We start from the raw sequence: 21885 nt of genomic DNA, 5'->3' as shown, positions 1-21885 counted from the left end.
CCTCCTAAAATGATCTAACATGCTGCTTGGTTACAGCAGTTGAGGATGGGCAACAAAATGCTAGCGTTATCAGAAACACCCAGTCCCACAAAATTTTTTTTTGAAAAATAGCTTATATTGATTTCATAAGTGACGAGTTGAGCACGGGTTAGAAGAAGAAACAAAAAGGTTTATTCCAATTGCATTTGAGCAACTGTTTCAATGCCAGGTCAGAAATGGCCAAAGCAGCAATCAGGGTGATAGATGGCTTCTCACCACTCCCCAGCTCATTACAAACTCTAGCAGAGGCAGTTTCTCTTAATAAGAGAATGAGGGAGACCCAACTAGGTTGGCAGGGCAGTCAGCTGGGCATGAGAAACTTGAAACCGTAGGGAACTAGACTCAAGACTGTGATTACCGATTGTGTGCTTCTAGAGCTTGGTGGTTCTTGCACAGTGAGTGAGATTGAGAGAGGAGCTGTGAATTTTCAGCTGTATTAATGCTGGTGTTGAGTATTGATTGTTTCACGTCTGGAACTGGTGGTGGTGGGAGCAGTTTGAGGGGATGAAATGAGAACGTCACACAACATCACTGCAGCACACCCTCCTTCCAAAAACTCATGGAAAACAAATACACTAAACAGCTCCGTAACTGTGTCTGAGAGCACATCGCAACTTCCCTTGTAAAAATAACATTGCATTGCACTACCTACACGGTGAGCTTCCCTGGAATACATTCTCATGCTTCCACATCAATACATTGTTATCTCAAATTTCTAATCTAATTGTTTACCAAAGTGTGGAACTGGATGAACACAGCAGGCCAGGCAGCATCAGAGGAGCAGGAAAGTTGACGTTTCAGGTCGGGGCCCTTCAGAAATTTTCTGGAGAAGGATCCTGACCTGAAACATCAACTTTCCTGCTTCTCTGATGCTGCCTGGCCTGCTGTGTTCCTCCAGCTCCACACTTTGTTACCTCTGACTCCAGCATCTGCAGTTCTTGCTTTCTCAGATTAGAAATTTGAGCTTGCCTCCCTCAGGCCCTTCTCTATGATATTGACTTGCTGCCAGTTTTCCTGGTCCGTGTTTCAGGGTAGTAGTGCCACGTATCACAAAATCTGTATCTGGGGAAATCAGTAGAAGTGACAGAGCTCACATTTCACTGTCTGATTCTGTGATCAGTGAAGCATCCATCTACCCCACCACTGTTTATTCAAAATATATCTTTTTAAAGTTGTAAATAAAAGACCAGCAGAAAGTGAAATGTAAACAGAGAATTAACTGGACTGTTATTGACAAAGATTACGTTCCTCTCTCAACATGGATTTTTAATGAAGAGTTATCACCACATAACAACTCTAACGACATATCTGTTAAACTTACGACATGAAGTAGCGGAATTAGTGCTTTGAAAGGTAAACATTCTATTTATTGATGTGTGCCCATTCAATTCTGCTACAAAAATAGTCCAGTAGGCGACTAAACAGTGGACAAAGTATGCATGGTAAGATCATCTACGAGTTGGGAGCCCACAGCATCTATCTTCGCAAGTTAGGTCCTGAAGGTTAGGTGTTCCACCTTGCCCTCGCCTTAGCTAAATCTCTTCTAAATTCCCTTCGAGACCTCCATCGTTGCTCTGGGGGACCTGACCCTTTTTTTTTATTCCCCCACCCCTGTTGCTGTGGCTGAGACAGGACCTGACTGGGGGAGGAGGTCAGAGAGACACACACTGAGGACTCGAGCGCAAACCACCCTCAGTGAAGCTAACACGCAGCACGTTAAAATTTTTCTTTTTTTTTGTTGTCGCACGAAATACCGCAAAAAGCTGAAAAGAAAACGCCACAAAACAGGTGAGTCAGTTAAATGGCCGATAGAACATCTGTGAGGGACAAAGTGTTAAATTTGCTCTTTAGAACTAACGATAGTACACTCATTTTAAAATCTGCCATATCTTAATTTAAAATACTTCACTCCACCACACCACAGTCGCTTGGTTCAAAAGGTTTAGTTCATGGCACTGCGTTGGAAACCAACCTGGTTGACTCAAGTGTTCGATCAAATGGCGCTCGCAAGAGTTAGGCCGCCACCACAACGTCACAAAATCCTGGGCGCCGACCTGTCATTGGTGACGGTCCTCCGGAGCTTCACCCCTCGGCGGATGGCGGTGAGCATGTCCTCGCCGGGAGAGGGTGGCAGGCTGCCGGCGTCTGGCACCGCGGGGAAGGGGAACTGTCCGTCACCCAGAGCCTGGGCGCTGGCCACCAGCTCGCCGAGCTTCTCGACCAGGCTGTGGCGGTTGGCGGCCAGCTGCTGCTCCTCCTCGCTGGAGAGCACGGCGACGGTGCCGCCCGGGTACACGGAGACCTCCGCGGCGGCGGCGGCGGCGCCCCCCCATGCGGCGTTCGGCAAGCTCAGCCGCTTGGGCGACGACTTGGCGTACTCCGTGGCGCTCGGCGAGGTGTCTTCGCCGCCGAAGAACACGCACTCCTCGCTGCCCACCCTCACCGGCCCCGGGCCGTCAGGAACCGTGGGGGTCTTCACCGGCACGATGGGAGGCCGGATGGGGATGGGGCCCGCGTTGGACAGGGCCCGGCGCACCGACGGCTTGGTGGATGGTGTGCGCCGGATGGTGGCGACCCCCGGGGTGACAGAAACGGCTGGCGCGCTGCCGCCCGAGGGCAGCCCCGCCGTCGAGGCCGGCCGCTTTGTCTGGAACATTCTGCGGTAACTCTGTGCGATGTCGCTGTTCCGCGGGATGGTCGACGACCTGTCAAACTCGCTCTGGTGCTCCGCCTCCACATCGCCGTTCACCGAGTAGCAATCATAATCTGAAACTGTGCAGAGAGAGAGTGTGGTTAATAGGTCCTTTACAGTAGGCCCCTCAGTAATAGACATGAGTAACTCAGATACAGACTCAGATATATGGATGGGTACATGAATAGGAAGGGTTTAGTGGGATATGGGCCAAATGCTGGCAAACGGGACTATATTAATTGCAGATATTTGGTCAGCATAGACAAGATGGACTAAAGGATCTGTTTCCATGCTGTACATCTTTCCAGGACTGGTCTCTCACTTAGCCTTTTCAGGGAGTACAAATTGGATAATTTCCCTTTGGGGGAGCTTAATAATGGGTCTACTAACTAACTGGAGCACAACAGGTTCCATAACTTGACATTCCATGTTGAATACAGCCAAGTGAGGCTTTTAATCCTAAGGTACATGTTGGCAAAAGAAACCGGTATCTCTGGCCCACTTTGGTAAATCACAGCCAGCAAGATTCCTCCTCCTCACACAGTAGGTAGGGTATTGGGGTCAGTCACCAGTTCAATGGATCCATTCAACAGTCAGAGTATTACATTGAGCTGTATAGTCCAGGAAGGTAACAAGGTGTAGAGCTGGATGAACACAGCAGGCCAAGCAGTATCATAGGAGCAGGAAGACTGACGTTTCGGGAAGGGTCTAGGCCCGAAATGTCAGCCTTTCTGCTCCTCTGCTGCTGTGTTCATCCAGCTCTACACCTTGTTATCTCAGATTTTCCCGCATCTGCAGTTCCTACTATCTCTGGTCCAGGAAGGTACCAGCTTTCATTAACTGTCTCTGTAGTCTAAGGTATCTTAGTGGGGTCAGTGGAAAGGGACACTGCAAATGGCCGTAATAAATCTGAACTGAGATTGATCACTTAACATTCCCTTGGTCATTCACTTTTATTTTTAAAAAGTCTTCCTTCACATTTGAAAGAGGACCATTTTTCTGGGAAGACCCGGCCCATATGGATTTGCACAATAGGATGGGCATTCAAGGGCAAGAAAATAAGAATGGAAATACGTAGTCTAAACCATGTTACATCTGAGAATCTTTCTATGAGCCAGATCAGAGTTTTTCAAGTATCTTCATCTTCGGTTCTCATAAACTTGAGATTTTGTCTGTCAGATTATCCAGCAAGGAAACTGGTATCTTTACTAAACTGGGGGCAGTTCAACAATCTCCCATGCCAACTGTAAGTCACTGGCAATGTTGAACATCTTGGTCAGTAAGCAACTGCAGACAAATTGAACTGAGGAGATTATTGCACCTTGTCCGTTCAGTTAGTCCACCATAGGTACTAGGTATTGGGTGAATACAGTATGCTCTCTTTCTCCATAATGCACTAAAGTTTCAATCAGCTCCTTTACAATCGCACAGAATATAAAGCCATGTAACAGGTCATTCAAGCCCGCTGGGCCATGTCATTGTTCACACTCAAGTCTAGACTTCTCCTCTTCCATCTGTCTCAACTCATCCCTTCTGTAAACCTTTCCGTTCCTTCTTCTGTCCTGTACTCAACTAGTCACTACTGAAATCAATTTAAGGTTCTGTTTTAAATATTTTATGGGACTGGGCATTTCTGATAACGCTAGCATTTGGTTGCGCATCTCTAACTGTTGCAACCAAGTGGCATGCTAGATCATTTTAGGAGGGTAGGTAACAGTCCACTAAGTAGTGCAGACTGAATAAAGATGGCCAGTTTCCTCCCTTAAAAATATTAATTAGCCAGAGGGGTCTTTTTAATATGAGAATTCAAGATAGCTAGTCTCAGGTGACGTGAAACTATCAGTTCCAGATTTTTATTAGTTATGAATTTGAATATTCCACCGGTGGAATTTGAATCTGTGTCCCCAGAGCATTAGCCTGGGTCTCTGGATGACTATTGCAATATCATTACCAACACACCACACTATTGCAAGTTCCATATTATAACAACCCATTGATGAAGAATTTTCTCATTATTCGCCTCTTAGGTTCAATAAGAATGATCTTGTATTTACAGTCCCTAGTTTTGGAAATTGAATTTGCTAAGATACAAAAATTGACGGAAAAACAACTTCTGAGGAGGACAGAGTCTACAAAGGGATACAAACTGAGTGGGCAAAAAAATATCAGATGACATATGACGTGAAGAATTTTGACAGGAAAAACAGAAAAACAGAATGTTATTTAAATGGACAGGGACTGCAGAATGCTGCAGTCGAGGCATTTAAGCATCCTTGTACATGAACCACAAAACAGTAAGCTGTTACAGCAAGTAATTAGGAAAGCAAATGAAATGTTGGCTTTCATTGCAAAGTGGATGGAATAAAAAAGTAGGGAAATTTTAACGCAACTGTACAGGGCATCGGTGAGACTAAACCCAGAAGTCCTGTGTACTGTTCTGGATTACATTACCCATGCAGGGATATACTTAATACTTGCATTAGGAGCAGTTTAGAAAAGTTAATTTGGTGGTTCCTGGGCTGAAGGGTTATAAAGGGAAGGTTGAGTAGATTGGGGAAGGCTTATGAACGTTTACAATAATAAGAAGTGACCTTATTGAAAGTTAGATTTTCGATCAGAAAGAGTGTCATATGGTTATTTGGGGTAGGCAGGAATATGATCAAACAAATGGCTGACTCCTACTCCAAGATCTTATGTTCATATAAAAGATTCTGAGGACGCTTGTCAGGGTGGATGTTGAACTTGTGGGAGAGTCCAGAACCAGAGGCACAGTGTTAAGTGTCCTCCATTTAAGAAGGGGATGAGGAGGAATTTCTTCTCCCACTAGGTCATCAGTCTTTGGAATTTTCTTTCCAGACAGCAGTGGACAACTGGTCATTAACTATGTTCTAGCCTGAGTTGAACAGATTTTTGATTGTCGAGGAAGACCAAAGTTATCAGGCACCTGCAGGAAAATTGAGTTCAGGCCATCAATGAGACAAGCCACGATCTTATTGAATGGTGGAAGAGGCTTGAGGGTCCAAATAGGCTACTCCTGCTTCTGTTTTTTTGAAGATTTCATGATGCTACTGATGAGTTAAAAAGTAATTAGAATGAAAGGGAATCCCAATGAAAACATCTGTGCAGTTTCATACATCAATAAACGCTTGCAGTTTTTCTGAATACCCGCAAAATATCGGTTTAAAAAGTGCATTACTTTATTTCAAATTTTTGCAATGCATGTATATGCTCACTGAAGCAGGGATTCATTCATGGCTGACTGAAGCAACAACGTGTTTGGATCACAAAACTGTACAGCACACTAATAAGCTACCCTGTGTTAGTGTGGCCAGAGCCATGCAACATTAGAGAGGTCAGTATACCCAGAGTGCTCTAGCAAACTGTCAAGACAAGTAAATCTACAATGCTTTCTATTATGCAGTTCAAACATATTTCCTTTCAGTATGTTACAGTGTGGGAACTGAGAATATGCATATCAGAGACATACAGTATAGAAAGGGAGCAACTCTGATTTCCCGTGTCTATGATCTGCTGATCAATGCGGAATGCATTACTTGTGCAGAGGTAAACACCTGGAAAGGGGGTACAGAGAGATCTCCTGACAGAAGTACCTTGGGAAGGAATGGTGTCTTCGGAGCAGGATGGAGTAGTGGTTTGGGTGCTGTAACCGCTGGAGTACTGCAGAGAGTCGCGGCTACTCTTCTGGTGTTCAAGGCTGAGCCCGCGGGTCAGCACCATGGCCAGATCGCTGGCTGCTGTAGAGATTTCCTCCCCATGCTGTGAAAAGAATGAGAGATGCTCACTACAAACAACTAAAAAGTCTCTCCCTCTCAGAGCGTTCTACATCATTCAGCTGACATTAAGAGAACCCCACTGCCTGAGGTTACCCAACTATCAGCCTTCATCCTTTTTGTAAGAGATATGTATTGGCACTTTCTGCCCCTCTGTCAGATTGGCCTCTGCCTACTGCGTTTCTACTTATTGGGTCAGGGTGGAAAGGGATTGAACTCAAATACCCGCCTTTTTTATTGAAGATCTCCAATGATGGCAGGTGCATTTCCAGTATTTTCTGCATTTGGTTGTCCTTTGTGTTTTACACGGCCATTAAATACCAGTCTGCTGACCATGTGATAACGTCTCACCACAGTTACTGGAGGGTATAAAGGTTGCCCTGCAAAACGATATGGGAGCAGCGAGATGAACAGGTCTTTGTACACAGTCCCTGAGCATTCCAAGACCGGACAAGTGCCAGCAAAACAATACAAGGAATAACAGGGCCGTGTAGGTATTGTAAAGGCTTATCAAATCTATGCACCCACTGAGGAAAGGGCACTTAACTGAATGAGAGGACAGACTCCAGGGGCTGAATGGCCTACACTGTTCCTATCTTTTTCTTTTCCAGCTGACGTCTTAGGCTGAATCATGTACTGCAGATACAGCGATACCACTTTGATAACTGGTCATTGCCCTGGCCTGTCCCTTTCCAGATTATGGGGGAGACACCCATTCGTCTTAAAGGCAAGATCTCGAGACCTTGATGTGCAACACATCCTGGCACACAGGTGGTGATGTTGTTTGGGGCGGGGGAGGGTGGAATGGTGAGGGTTGCAAACGTGGAAGGATGGCGCACTCACATACTGTACCTTAGCAGCAAATGATGCTGCTGTCATGCGAGGCCTCTGTATCTCATCCACACCAATCCCCGCATAGACCACAGTGCCCGAGACCGTCTCTGCCTCCCGATAGCGTTCCACTGCTTCCTTGCGTCTCTGCAAAGTGTTCACCGTTGGTTGGTCATATGGACCAGGTTTTGACCAATCCTGCAAAGTTGAGGGAAGTGATCAGTGAATAGAAGATCAAGAAAGCAATGGGTTGCAATATTAAAGGCAGCCGAGTATTTAGTTTAGTTGAAATATCACAGCGAGGCAGCTTTTTGAGGGCTATAGAAACAGCATTCTGGGATTGACACCCAATACTTTGCCACCCAAGTCCTTGCCTGCACTAGGTTCTGCCCATCCAGCACTCTTCACTGTTTCCCAAATAAATTTACTTCAACATCCCTGTCCTCATGTTATATCCCCTCACCCGCTTCCAGCCTCCTCTGCAAAATTCTCCCATTCTGGACACAGTACGGCCCTGTCCCTCCACTGCATGCTCAGTGGTAGAGCTTCCAAACTGACTTCATTGAATGGAGCTTTCCTCACTTCCCAGGAGCCTACTCCCACATTTTTGTTCTTAATCCTTTCGTGAGATGTCGATGTCACTGGCAAGGCTGGCATTTGTTCCCCATCCTTTAATTGCCCTTGAACTGACTGGCTTGCTGGGCCAATACAGAAGACAGCCAAGAGGAATCCACATCACTGTGGGTCTGGAGTTACATATAAGCCAGACTAGGTCAGGATGGCAGTTTTCCTTCCCTAAAGGACACTAGTGAACCAGATCAGTGTTTATGACAATCTCCATCATTACTGAGAATAGGTTTCAATTCCAGATTTAGCAATTGAAGTTAAATGTTACCATGTGCTGTGATGGGATTTGAACCTTTTGTCTGCAGAATGTGGGCCACTGGATTACTAGCCCATTGCTGTTACCATAGCACCAACATTCTCTCCAAGATACCAGTAAAATAAAATGCCCCAGGACAGTGTTGTGTGAACATTGCTCTCAAGCATGGGTTGCTACTGTTTGGGTTTTTCTATTTTACATTGGGAACCTCATAAGGCATTATAAGCTCATTCACAACAGGACATGGGCTGAGAGTAGTTCCATTCATTTCCAATGATCTTGTTACCGCCATAGGAAGAAGTCAACGATTTGTGAATAAGAACAAACAAACTGTAACCACCGGGGTTCGGTTGTACTCCCAAAGAATGTCACTCCATTTGCATTTAGCCTGGAATCACTTCATCCTTTTCCTCTGGCCATCTGGGCACCTTCCATTTTAGCCCTTTATTCCCTCGATATGCATTGCTTTTTCTTTCCTCTCTTTTGGCCTTTTTCTCTTATCCTTTGACCTTTTTAAGAGTTGAGATTTCTTTCTCTGCCTTTCTCCTGCTTCTGCCTGGCCTCAAACTGCAAACCCTGAACTCAGCTTCGCTTCTACTCCCATCACGAACCGCGCCCACAAGCTCACTGGGAATGGCTAACTTCTCAGTTAATTCAACTTTATCATCCCAGTTTTATGCAACCCCAGGTTGCTTGACATAGCGCATGCTGCACTCAGAAAAAGCTGCCCGAAAAGGAGTTGGGGTGGGGGGTGGTGGGTTACATACAATTGACTGTGAGGTTAAAACATGCAAGTGATTTGAGAGGGATGACGGATGAGTGAAAGGGATGTGATCAGAAAAAAAGCCAAAAGTAAAACAAGTAAAGATGAAATGGTTACGAAAACAAACCTTCCAACTAGGAATCGTTGATGAGAGAGCAGTGCCAGGTCCGAGGGAGTGGTTAAAGGGAAAGGGATCAGGGAGCACAGCAGGATTAGGCTCACTGCAAGCCTTTATGTCAGGGATAATGGGAGCAGAGCCAGAGAACGCAGGTGAACAGCACTCACTAGGAAGATGGTAATACACATACCCAGGCATGAACTGCAGATGGAAGAACATGATATCAGCACAGGCAACAAATGGGCAGCCACTGGAGGGTTTGTATTGGAAATGCCCGAAAAACACAACTTCATAATACCTTACACCACCCTCACAGGAGGAGTGTCCTACTATTCAATTTTGTACCGGTTAATGACTTGACCGGAAAAATCCAGAGATTAAATCATTTTTTTCTTTATTCTTCTCCGGTCAGGATTCGGTGCCTATTCCTAACTGCCCTTGAACTTATTGGCTTGTTCGGCCATTTCAAAGAGCGGTTAAGAGTAAACCACATTGCTGTGAGTTTAGAGACACACGTAGGCCAGATCAGGTAAGGGCAGCAGATTTCCTTTCCTAAAGAACATTAGTACAATTCAATATAAATCAACAATAGCTTCATGGTCACCATCATTGAGATCAGTTTGCAATTCCAGATTTATGAATGGAATTAAATTCCATTAGCTGCCATGGTGGGTTTGAACCCCAGGATTATTGGTATAGAGACATTATCATTACCACATCATCAGCACCATTATTGTTATGAAAAAATAGTGGAGGTGCTTATTGGTCATGTGAGCGACTGGTATGCTAACATTCTGTGGCTCCGAATGCTGGTCTCCTGGCAAAAAATTCTCAAATCACAAGTTACTGATCAAAACAGGGCTCTAGGGATAAGGAACAAGCACCACTGTGTCAGTATAGTGGTTCCATTTGGCAGTGGTCATCTGAGCTACTGCTACATTAGAATCGAGTAGCAATATCTAGATTGAGCTGCACTTCTACACCAAGGGAAAACCGGGCTGACAACAAAGTGATGGGGAAAGCTTCTAGTCAGATAATTGCAATTGCGTAGGATCAGCTGTCATTGGCGAATCCATTAAAGCAATCTGCAACATCAGCATTAGACAAGGGTGGCAAGGTGAAAATCTACTACCTGATCTTTGCTTCAATCACAACATCAGGTCCTTGGTCTTCCAAACAGAGACCTACCAAACTAGGAAGGGGCTTCTCAAGATTAACAGGCAGGAGGTCCCATGGCTACGAATCACCAAAACATTAAAATCCAAAGCAACATGGCAGCAAGATGGCCTCAAAGTGGCTGTGATCGCCACATGAGAAAAGCAATGTTTCAAATCAGTTTCGCTTTAACAAAATAGGACAGGGTAGGCTGAGGTTGTTTTGAAGACAAGTTGTGTTTTTTGGAACATTCCCTTGAAATGTAGGTACGAGCACAAGGCCTCCAAAGCCAGACAAACAAAATATTCATCAACTGCCTCCCACAGCCCACCATCCAAACCTCTGTCAATCTTTCCTCATTTCCCCATGAACATATTACAATAAAATTTGTGGTAAATACTGTAAGCTTTCAAAGTATTCGCAATCTTTGTATCTGTTAGACCCCCTTTGAATGTTTCTGCCATGTATTGTTGCAGCTTTATCTGTTGTGTCCCTTTAACCGTCTAATGGGATTACAATATTTTGAGTCACTGCTTAAATTTGCATAACCAATCATCAAAAAAAATCTCCAGTTGTCAGACTGGATATTCCTGTAAGTTTTCTCTCTCTTAAACTAGACAATATCTAGTTTTGCCAAGCATCGTGTTTGATAATCATGTTTTATTCTAAATGTACTGATAAATACAAGTAATCGATGTAATTTCCCATAATTATCAAGCAGGTTAAATCAATGGATAGACAAATGTGCGGTTTCTATAGGTCTATTATTTAAGTGTGACAAGCAGTGAGTAGGGTGTGATGTGGTCAGGAATTGATCCCTGTACATTCAGCATAAAATGAACAATCTGCTAATGGTAAAGTCATTGTGTACTGAGTCATACTCACATACTTAAAAAAAACAAACACTTCAAAAGCTTACAATATCAAAAAGGGACATTGCAATTGTCTCAGACATACATTGGAATAAATTAAGAAGCAACATGGGTTAACCCGTTTATTTTAGTTACATTGTCTGATTCTGGCTTTGCAGGCCCAACTGCAGAATTGGCAATGGGTACGGGTGATTCACCTTTTCACCACCTGACCAGGCTCCTGTTGTGGAGCTAGAACTAACCGAGGTAGGTGAGCTACACTCGCTAACTGACTGACACGTCTCCGATGCCTCAGAGGAAGCGGAGCTTGATGACTTCTGCCGGGCGTCCAGGGTTCAAAGGTCACACGAGACAGAGCAGCAATAAAAGGGGAAGAGAGCACATCTGGTTAGATTGTCAAACATGCAGGAATGTTCTGCAAGGAACAGAATCTGGACTGGCCGGTTCGTACCATTCTAGTTCTGAGGGCTACCCTGCGGACTGGGAAAGGGGGATAACACGGCCTGTTGATAGTATCCAAACTACATGAGCTTACTCTGAAGCTGCTGGAAACCATTCAACAAACTTTGCCAGGTAAGGCAAAGATGGGAAAATAAAGCAGCATTGATTCCCAGTTCTGAATGGATTGGCGACTGTAAGTGTTGATTTTCCAGGCTGCCGTGAGTGTCCGAGGTCAATTGATCCCATAAATGACCAATCACATGCAACGTCAAAGCATTGATTGTAAGATCCAAGCAAAGGAAGGGGTCATGAATGGGGAGGGAGCCATATTAAAGTGGTTCTATGCCTAATTCTGAAGCTGTGCACTCTGCCGTCCCCTACAGAATAAAATGGAATGTGGGATGGAGACGGCAAAGCAGAAGATGGGGCACTGCCATCATCCAAGTATTCCCAGTTCTGGTGGCTCAGTGGTTAGCACTGCTGCCTAATAGTGCTAGGGACCTGGGTTCAATTCCACCCTCGGGCGACTGTCTGTGTGGAGTTTGCACATTCTTCCCGTGTCTGTGTGGGTTTACTCCGGGTGCTCCAGTTTCCTCCCACAGTCCAAAAATATGTAGGCTAGGTGGGTTTGCCGTGGGAAATGCAGGGTTACAGGGATAAGGAGGGGGCTCTTCTGAGGATCGGTGTGGACCCAATGGGCTGAATGGCCTGCTTCCAAACTGTAGGGATTCTATGACTGTATGATCAAAAAATCACGGCCAGATCCACAGAGGAGACAGTTTGGTTCACCGCCATATGTCAGTAAAATTGCTTCAAAGCAATTCATTCCATACAAGACTTTTCTTCACCATGTATCAGTATGGAACAATCAGGAACTGTATGCTCTAAATCAACCTGGCTGTCGCAGAAACTCAAAAAGACTGAGAACTTTAAGCTGGAAAGATGACTCCATTTTCTGTATGAATGTTTTTCTGTTTTACATCAACTGTAGCACAATATTTTAAAGTTATAACAAACCTAAGTAAATGCTCGACCTGAATGAATCAACGACTTTCATACTTGGTGTTACTATTTTAGAGTTAAGTTAGTCTGGTATTGAGGAAGGTTTATTTTTAACAAGCCAAACGCAATCCAAATGATATACACAACTGATGATGCTTTGGGCACTATTGGCCTTGTAGGACCTGCCTTCTTGTAAAAACTCTGGGAAAATGATAGTTACTTGTTATCGTTGTGAGTCCGTTTTAAAGTGCAGCAAGGACACATCAGTAACATAGAATGATTTGCTGTGGAAGCCTACTGCTGTGTGTTGTGGGTTTATATATTAGCACTTTAGAATTTCTCTCCTTCTCCTCAGGACTGGCAATGGTGCGAGTGCTGAGACTGTTTATGTGCTTAAGTCAAACATGAACCCGAAACCAATTTAATGCAGAGTGCAACCAACTCAGCCACGGCTGTTACTTTGTATGTTATTGATTCAAAATGTTAAAATTGCGAACATCCTCTGATTCTGGTGTTGGGTGATTAGAATATTAGCAGTGAGAACATTGTCTCACATTACTGAGTTCTGGTTAACATTCCTGTGAAGCAACGTTCAAGGTACAAAATAAATGCAAGTGATCATACTATAGGCTTAGAATGTTTATGGTGTTAACGTTCTCTTCAAATTAATTATCAGAAAGTTACAATAACGTAAACATGTGTCTAATTTTACCCCCAAGAAATATACATTACCATCACAAATGTAACCTTGTTGCATACAATTAAACAAAATAGATCTTCCTGTACACAATTTTGTGTGTGTAGGAAGATGTATTTTGATGAATTGATTGGATCTAAGAGTGTTGAAAGCCCTGAGGTGCTTTCTGCCTGTTGGACAGGATAAATTAAAGTCTTGTCTGCCCTTTCCAGTGGGCACAAAAGATCCTACTGGTACCTTTCAACGGCATTCTCCTACATGCTGGCCAATTTTGATCCCTTAAATATTGTCACAAATAACGCCAGTTCATTATTTCATTGCTGTTTTGTAGGGAGTTTCCTGTGCACAAACTGACTGCCACATTTTCATACCTTACAATGGTAACCGCTCTTCAAAATTGGCTGCGAGGCTCTTTGGAATATACTGATGTAATATGTTAATGCAACTTCTTTCATCGACATGTTCATTGTGACTCATACATTTGACAGTGCAAGAACATTGGTTTGCTCATGATTCCTTACTTTCGGATGAACATGTCACCACCGGAATACACAGGCAAGAAGCTAAACTGTACTTACCTGGCTGGTAATATCCGATGGCATAGGTGACGGCGGTTTGGAATACATGGCGTCCTGGGAGATGAAGCCAGAGTCGTGCGAGGAGACACTGGAAAGGCGGGTGCTGGCACTCGCAGGATGGGCCAAGCTGCGGTAGCGATAGTTTGAACTTGGTGAGTGAGTTTGGGAACCACTGGAGCGAGAAGTGCTACTGTTTGTACTGTTTACACTGCTGGGGGATTGGGGAGGGGTGTGGTGGTGGTGGAAGGGCGTGAGGGAGGGAAAGGTGAGGGAGACAATTTAAGACAAGATCAGACTCACGCAAAAGAAAAATCACGCACAAAGCTGGAAGCTACAAAACAAGCAATGGGCAAGGGTGTTTGCATTGGCGTGAGGATGATACACATTGGCTCTCGTTTGGCATATGTCCTTTTCCTGTCTCCTCCCTCTCCTTTAGATTGCCACTTATGATCAGTTGGCAACGTATCTCAAATGGATGGCAGTAGAGTGTGTAGCACCACGAGTACCAAACCTCCCCTTTAGGAGGACAATGGTATAATAGTAATGTCAGTGAGCTAGCAATGCAGAGGCCCAAACTAATGATCTGGGGACAGAGGTTCAAATCTCACTGCAGTCGGTAAAATTTAAATGCGATTAATAAAATCAGGAATTGAAAATACATGTCCTGGGCACCATCAAACTATCAGCCATTGTTATAAAACCACCTCTAGTTGATAATGTCCTTTAGGGAAGGAAACCCGCCATCCTCACCTGGTTTGGTCTACATGTGACACCAGTCCCACAGCAATGGAGTTGATTCTTACGTGCCCTCTGAAATGGCCTAGTATGTCACTCATAATGGGCGGCACGGTGGCTCAGTGCTTAGCACTGCTGCCTCACAGTGCCAGGGACCTGGGTTCGATTCCGCCCTCAGGCAGCTGTCTGTGTGGACTTTGCTCGTTCTCCCTGTGTCTGCGTGGGTTTCCTCAGGTGCTCCGGTTTCCTCCCACAATCCAAAGATGTGCAGGCTAGGTGGATTGGCCATGCTAAATTGCCCATAGTGTTCAGAGATGTGTAGATTAGGTGGGTTATAGAGGGATGGGTCTGGGTGGGATGCTCTGAGGATCAGTGTGGACTTGTTGGGCTAGGGCCTGTTTCCGCACTGTAGGGATTCTGTGATTCAATGATTCAGTTCAAGGGTAATGGGGGATTGGCAAAAATGCCAACATTCTTCATTGGTCAAGGCATAGTTCTTAAGAGCAGAAAGGTTATGATGGAGCTATATAAAATGTTGGTTCGGTCAGAGCTGGAATATAGTGTGCTGTTCTGGAATCCACATTATTGGAAAGGGATAGCACAACAGAGGCTACAGAGGAGATTTACCAGGATGTTGCCTGGGCTGGAGAGTTTCAGTTATGAAGAGAGATTGGACACACTGGGGCTGCTTTCCTTGCAGGAGATTGAGAGAGGGCATGATGAAGATGTATAAAATTATGAGGAGAATAAATAGGGTAGAGAGTAAGAAACTTTTCCAATTGACGGAGGTATCAATGACCACAGGACGTAGATTTAAGGTGAAGGGCAGAAGGTTTAGAGGAGCTGTGAGGAGAAGCTTTCTCACCCAGAGCATGATGGGAATCCGGAACTCACCGTTAGCATGATGGAAACCTGTTTAACATTGAAAATTTATTTAGATGTGCACTTGCGATGCCAAGACACAAAGCTATGGGCCAAGTGCTGGAAAATGGGCTTAGAATAGTTAGGTCGTCCTTTTTTGACTGGCATGGATGCAATGGGCCAGAGGGTCTTTTTCTGAGCTTTAGATCTCTATGACTCTATCAAATGGCGTTCGAGTGATACTCAAAATAATTGTGTAGGGGGGTGCTGAGGTTGGGTTTGATCAAGTAAATATGGATAAACTGATTCCAATGGCAGAATGTTTGGTAACCAAAGACCAGGGATTTAAGGTAATTGACCAAAAAAAAACTAAAGCCACAGTAGGATATCTGTCGTGACCTGGTAAGCACTACCTGAAAGGGTGCTGGAAACAGATTCATTAATTATTCCAAAAGGGAATTAGATAAGTACTTGGAGGGGGAAAGAAAAAGAAATGACACTGCTAATGGATGAAGACAGGGATCTGGAACTAACAGGATAGCCCTAGCAAGATCCAATGCAGTCACAAGGGGCTGAATGGCCTCCTCCTGTGCTATATTATTCTATAGTTCTATCAATGTGCTCTTGAAATGGAGATAGGCACATCAACGCTAATAAATCACTTTGAGTCAACATGCAGTGGTTAACAGAGCTCACAGGAGATGATGCATGTGGTTGGTGATATGGTTGACATCAGCCTAACTGTCAAGACTCAGTCATGCATGGAATTGTCCACCAAAGGACTGTTTGGGTCATGCTGATTGTATTTCAATGACTTGTCCATGACCATAAACCTCGCTTGACAGCACTGCCTCAGAACTTCCGGTGTAATCCAGCAATCCAATCAAAAGTGTCCCCTTAATGAACCAGGAGCTTTTTCAAATGGCAGTGTCTCGGTGAGCTGATCGGTGTCATGCACTTGTCCACTAAATTAGCTGAAATAATCCACGTGCTGGAAACACATTTTTAATTAATAGATTACTGGTAGTTGGACAGCCAATTGCAAATCAAGCCAATAGTGTATCAGTCTGCTGAAGGAAACTGCAGGGGCAATGGACCAGATGTTAGTTATGTTGGCATGCAGGAAAGTCCTCAAAATATTCCATCACTTTCCACAGGTTTACACGTTTAACTAAAATTATAAAAATCATTCCCTCCTCTCCAGTAAGAATTCAGTTCAAGTTTTGGAAAATGAGCCACGTTTTCCCCAGAAGTTGTTCCCCAGAAACTGCAGCCGCTTTGTAATAGAAAAGATTTGTATCTTTCCCGAAAGCCCACATGGTGGCGGTGCCAGGTGCCCGCCACCAGCGGTGTACAGACAACTGGTTTAATCGTAATGCTGTAGACCCTGCTTTTCAATCACAAGAAGCCATCTTCCTAAACCATTAGAACTGCGATATCCTCCCTTTCTGTATTCAGTGCCGCAAAACTTACCATTAAGTCTTTGTGATGCCATGGTGCCTGAGAAGGCGAGATCAGGAACATAAGACATAAGAGTAGGACCATGTCATTTGGCCCTTCAAACTTGCTCTACCATTCAGTAAGATCACGGTTTATCTGATTGTGGTCTGAGCTCCACTTTCCTGTTTGCCCTTCCATAACCCTCAACTCCCTGGGGTATCAAAAATCTACCTTAACTCACCCTTGAATAAACGCAACGATCCATTCTCCACCAGCTTTTGGAAAAGAGAATTTTCTCAGGAAAAAAAAATCCCCTGGTCTTTCTTAAAAGATAGACCTCTTGATCTTAAACCACTCCTCCTAGTTTTAGTCTCCCTGACATGAGGAAACATTCTCCCGCTCTCCACCCTATCCAGTCTCTTCAGGATCTTATATGTTTCAATAAGATCACTTCTCATTCTTTTAAACTCCTATGGTCATAGGCCCAACATGTTTCTTTATGAGATGAGCTTTCTTTAAAAGATATCCCATGCTTCCCAGAAATGAGCTGAGTGATCCTTCCCTGAACTGCTCTGCAAGGAATTACACATTCCTTTTAAATAAGGAGGCCAGTCAGAAATATTCCCACCACAGGGCAGTGGATGTGGATGGTGATGAGGTTTCAATTGGCCTGTCCAATCATACATACCTGCACATGCTGGATTTTCGGGAACTGGAGCTGCTGGGTGAAGATGGAGGAGTCTGATAGGACCAGCTATAGTCAGACCCCTTCAGATCCTTAATCACCTACATAGGAAGCACAGAAATGGTGAAGGTTACAGCTGTGGTAGAGGACTCAAAGCCCTAAAGAAGAATGCAGCTTTCATTCTACTCTTTGAAAACAGTTCACGACAAAAACAAATGAGAACATCTCTTTGAAAACTTTATCATATGAAAAAAAACTTTATCATATTTTAAAAAAAAGGTTGTACTTTCACAGAAACCCTCCACATCCCTGAGATCTCCCTGAATGCAAACTGCTATCAATAACTTTGCAAACTTCTATGCAAGGGTACACCTCCAGACTATCCCTTCACCCAAGGGTGCTCCCCCAGACTATCCCTTCGCCCAGGGTGCTCCCCAAATTTAAACATTCCATTATTGATGGCTGTGCCTTTAACTGCCTAGGCTCTAAACTCAGGAATCCCCTTCCTAAACCTCTGTCTCTCTATCTTCCCTTAAGATGATTAACCTACCTCCCTGACCAAGCTTTTGGTTAGCTGGTCTGATATCTCCTTCTTTTACTCAGTGTTTAATTTAGACTGATAACTCTCGAGTAGTTTTAACATGTCAAAATCACTGATTATATTTTTGACAGCTTTGTGCCCCAACCACTCAGCTATTTAGTGGCAACTTGGTGTGAATAGCATTATGAAGTTCTGAATCAGCATTTTACCGTCAAGAAAACCTGTGAGACTAAGTACAAGACAAGTTTTTTCAAATGAAAGGTAAAGATGACCTTGTTTCGATTGACAGCTGTGGTAAATGGATAACTGCCGAGTCTACAAGTGGCAAGACCATGAAAATTTTCAGAAGTTGGCTTGTATTTGTATCAGTGCCAGAGATGTCAGTGTCAGACAATGGCCTACAGCTTCTGTCAGAAGAGTCTAAAATATTTCTGAATATGAATGGAGTAAAACTCACTCTAATATTTTCATATCACCCAGCTCTGAACGGAGCTCCAGAAAGAAGTGCACGTTATGAGGTCTTTATACAACTGACAAGGCAGTAATTTCCATGTATCAAATTCATACAAATTGAACAATTCAGTTGTTTTGATTTCAGCTGATGGCACTACTGAAAAGCCAGACCCTAGAGTAAGACCCGGCTTGATAGATCATATGTTTGCTTTGTTAGTTGACGTGATGGTTAACTGCAACTAACCAGAAAGCTGTGGAATTTCAATAACAACAGGACATATTTATTCCACAAAAGAAGAAATTTTAAAAAACAAGCTAAATGTAGAAAACAGAATGAATTCACAACATTGCAAAACGAGGTTTAAACTTGTTTCTTGATGGTACCTATTGCAGAGACACAAGTCTAAGAAATTATTTGTTGGTGCTCTTTAGGTAGCATTTAACTGACCTTTTAAAGTTCCTTTGCCAAAGACTGTAAATGCAATTTGATGAGACTTTTCCAAATCTGCAGATTAGTAGAATTGATGACACTTACAACGTAAGGTATAGGAGCAGAATTAGGACATTCGGCCCATTTAGTCTGCACTGCCATTCGATCATGGCTGATTATATTTCTAAATCCTGTTCTCCTGCCTTCTTGCTTTACTAGTCAAGGACCTTCCTCTGCCTTAAGTGCACTTAATAACTTGGCCTCCACCGCCTTTTGTGGCAATGTGTTCCACAGATTCACCATCCTTGGTCAAAAGAAATTTCTTCTCATCCAAGTTCTAAAGGGTCCTCCCTTCACTCTGAGGCTGTGCCCTTTGGTTCTAGTCTTCCTACTAATGGAAATATATTCCTCGTGTCCACTCTATTCAGGCCTCTCAGGATTTTGTAAGTTTCAATCAGAATCCCCCCCATATCTTTCCAAACACCATCGAGTAAGGACTCAGAGTCTTCAACCGCTCCTTACATGACAAGTTCTTCATCCTCAGGATCATACTTGTAAACCTTCTCTTGACCCCCTCCAATGCCAGTACATCCTTCCTGCGAAAAGGGGCTCAAAACTGTTCACAATATTCCAAACGTGGTCTGACCAGAACCTTATGCAGCCTCAGCAGTACATCTATGCTGTTGGATTCTAGCCTTCTTGAAATGAATGCTAACATTAAATTTGCCTTCCTAACTGCCAACTGAACCTGCATGTTAACCTTAAGAGAATCCTGAATTAGAATTCCGAAGTCCCTTTGTGCTAGAGATTTCCGAAACTTTTCCCCATTGAGAAATTAGTCTGCGCCTCTTCTTCCTACCAAAGTGCATAACTTCATACTTTCCCACATTGTACTCCATCCGCCATTTCTTTGCCCATTCTCCTAGTCCAAGTCCTCTGCAGCCTCCCTGCTTCTTCAACACTACCTGCTCCTCCACCTATCTTTGTGTCATCTGCAAACTTAGCAACAATGCTCTCAGTTCCTTTGTGCATATCATTAATGTCGAAGGTGAACAGTTGTGGCCCCAACTTGGACGCCTGCAGAACTCTCCTAGAAGACCCCTTTATCCTTGCACTCTGCCTTCTGCCAGTCAGCCAATCCTCTACGCATGCTAGCACCTTGCCCCTAATACCATGGGCTCTTTTCTTATTTTGCAGCCTCCTGTGTGGCATTTTGACAAAGTCCTTCTGGAAATCCAAATAGATCATGTCCACTGACTCTCCTTTGTCTAATTTGTTTATTGCCTCCAAAGAATTCCAACAGATTTGTCAGGCCTGGCCTCCCCTTGACAAAGATGTGCAGACTCAGCCCTATTTTATCATGGACTCCACAATCTCATTTAAGATCTTACCAATAACTGAGGTCAGGCTAACCGGCCTACAGTTTCCTGTCTTCTGCCTCGCTCCCTGCCTTCTTAAACAGGGGTGTTCCATTCACCATTTTCCAGTTCTCTGGGACCCTCCCTCCCTCCACTGTTTCCTGAAAGATCACCACCAATGCCTCTACAATCTCCTCAGCTACCTCCTTTAAAACCCTGGGGTGTAGTCCATCCAGTTCAGGTGATTTTGCCAACTTCAGATCTTTCAGCTTCCCCAACACTTTCTTAGTGATGACCACTACACGTGCCTATGAAGTTCTGGTATGCTGCTGGTGTCTTCCACCATGAAGACCGGTACAAAGTATTTATTCAGTTCTTCTGCTGTTTTTTTGCTCCCCATTACTTGTTCTGCAGCCTCATTTTTCCATTGGTCCAATGTCCACTCTTGCCTCTCTCTTACCTTTCATATATTCAAAAGAACTCTTGCAATCTTCATTTCTAAGACTGGCTAGCTTAACCTAATATTTCATCACCCATCCCCAAATTGCTATTGTTCTCTGCTGGTTTTTAAAGACTGACCACTCCTCTGGCTTCCCTCTGATCTTCACCACATTGTTTTTCCTTTTGCTTTTATGCTGTCCCTGACTTCCTTGTTAGCATTGATTGTCTCATCCTCCCTTGGTATGTTTATCGTTGCTTGGGATGGATCTCTACTATGCCTCCCAAATTAACACCCGAAACTCCCAATTTTTTTCCTGCTAGGGTCCCCTTCCAATCACCTCAGGCCAGCTCCTCCCTCACATCTTGTAGTTACCTTTACTCAATTGTAATACCTTTACTTCTGATTCCAGCCTCTTCCTCTCACAAACTGCAGGGTGAATTCTATCGTATTATGGTCACTGTCCCCTAGGGGTCAGTGCCTCCTTCACCGTCAGTTCCCTAATCAAGTCTGCCTCATTACACATCACCAAATCCAGTGTTGCCTGTTCCACAAGATGCTCAAAAGAAAATCTTGTAGACATTCCATGAAGTCCCTTCCTTGAGCTCCACTACCAACCTGATTTTTCCAGGCCACCTAGATTGTCAAAACCAACAGATTTAAATTTAATTGGTTTTTGGTATCTAAGTGCCTGGTTCAAATTGATTGGCAAAATTCAAAAACTTGGTGTCTTGGTAAAAACTGCTGCTTGGCCTGCTAACTGTATAGCCTTTTGTTTCAATTTGAGTGCTTTCTGTGTACTTGCAAATTTTGAAACTGCTGCTCACAACCATTTAAATTTCTAAGCTCAGAAAAAGCACATCATCTTTTAAAGGGACCACACAATGCTTACCCCTCCAACCCCCTAGCATTTTACAAGCACCAAATTCTAAATTCCTGCCTCCCAATCCACAAGTGCTCTACCCAATCGCAACATTCCTGACTGTGCACAGCTTACTTAGGCTTACTTATTTAGGTTCTAATATTTGTGAAAAGTTCATGTCAATAGATTTTGAACCAAGATCTCTTGGTTTAGAAGTTT

The 21885-nt window shown here is 43.9% G+C and overlaps 1 protein-coding gene across 1 annotated transcript in view; it reads right to left on the bottom strand.

Moving 5' to 3' along the window:
- Positions 1-1552: 1552 nt before the first annotated feature.
- Positions 1553-21885, bottom strand: part of LOC109911204 (protein MTSS 2-like) — a 1013245-nt gene continuing 992912 nt past the window's right edge. The window contains exons 9-14 of the mRNA XM_048605577.1: positions 17587-17684; positions 13863-14073; positions 11387-11461; positions 7375-7551; positions 6343-6508; positions 1553-2811 (exon numbers count right to left, since the gene is read on the bottom strand). Of these exons, the coding sequence (XP_048461534.1) occupies positions 2072-2811; positions 6343-6508; positions 7375-7551; positions 11387-11461; positions 13863-14073; positions 17587-17684 (1467 nt within the window). The 3' untranslated portion in view covers positions 1553-2071. The remainder of the gene's footprint in view (positions 2812-6342; positions 6509-7374; positions 7552-11386; positions 11462-13862; positions 14074-17586; positions 17685-21885) is intronic.

The sequence above is a fragment of the Rhincodon typus genome, chromosome 15, assembly GCF_021869965.1.
Source record: "Rhincodon typus isolate 14 chromosome 15, sRhiTyp1.1, whole genome shotgun sequence".
Taxonomy (NCBI): Eukaryota; Metazoa; Chordata; class Chondrichthyes; order Orectolobiformes; family Rhincodontidae; genus Rhincodon; species Rhincodon typus.
Note: the sequence above shows the minus strand (reverse complement) of the source record. Positions and strands in the feature narration are given on the sequence as shown.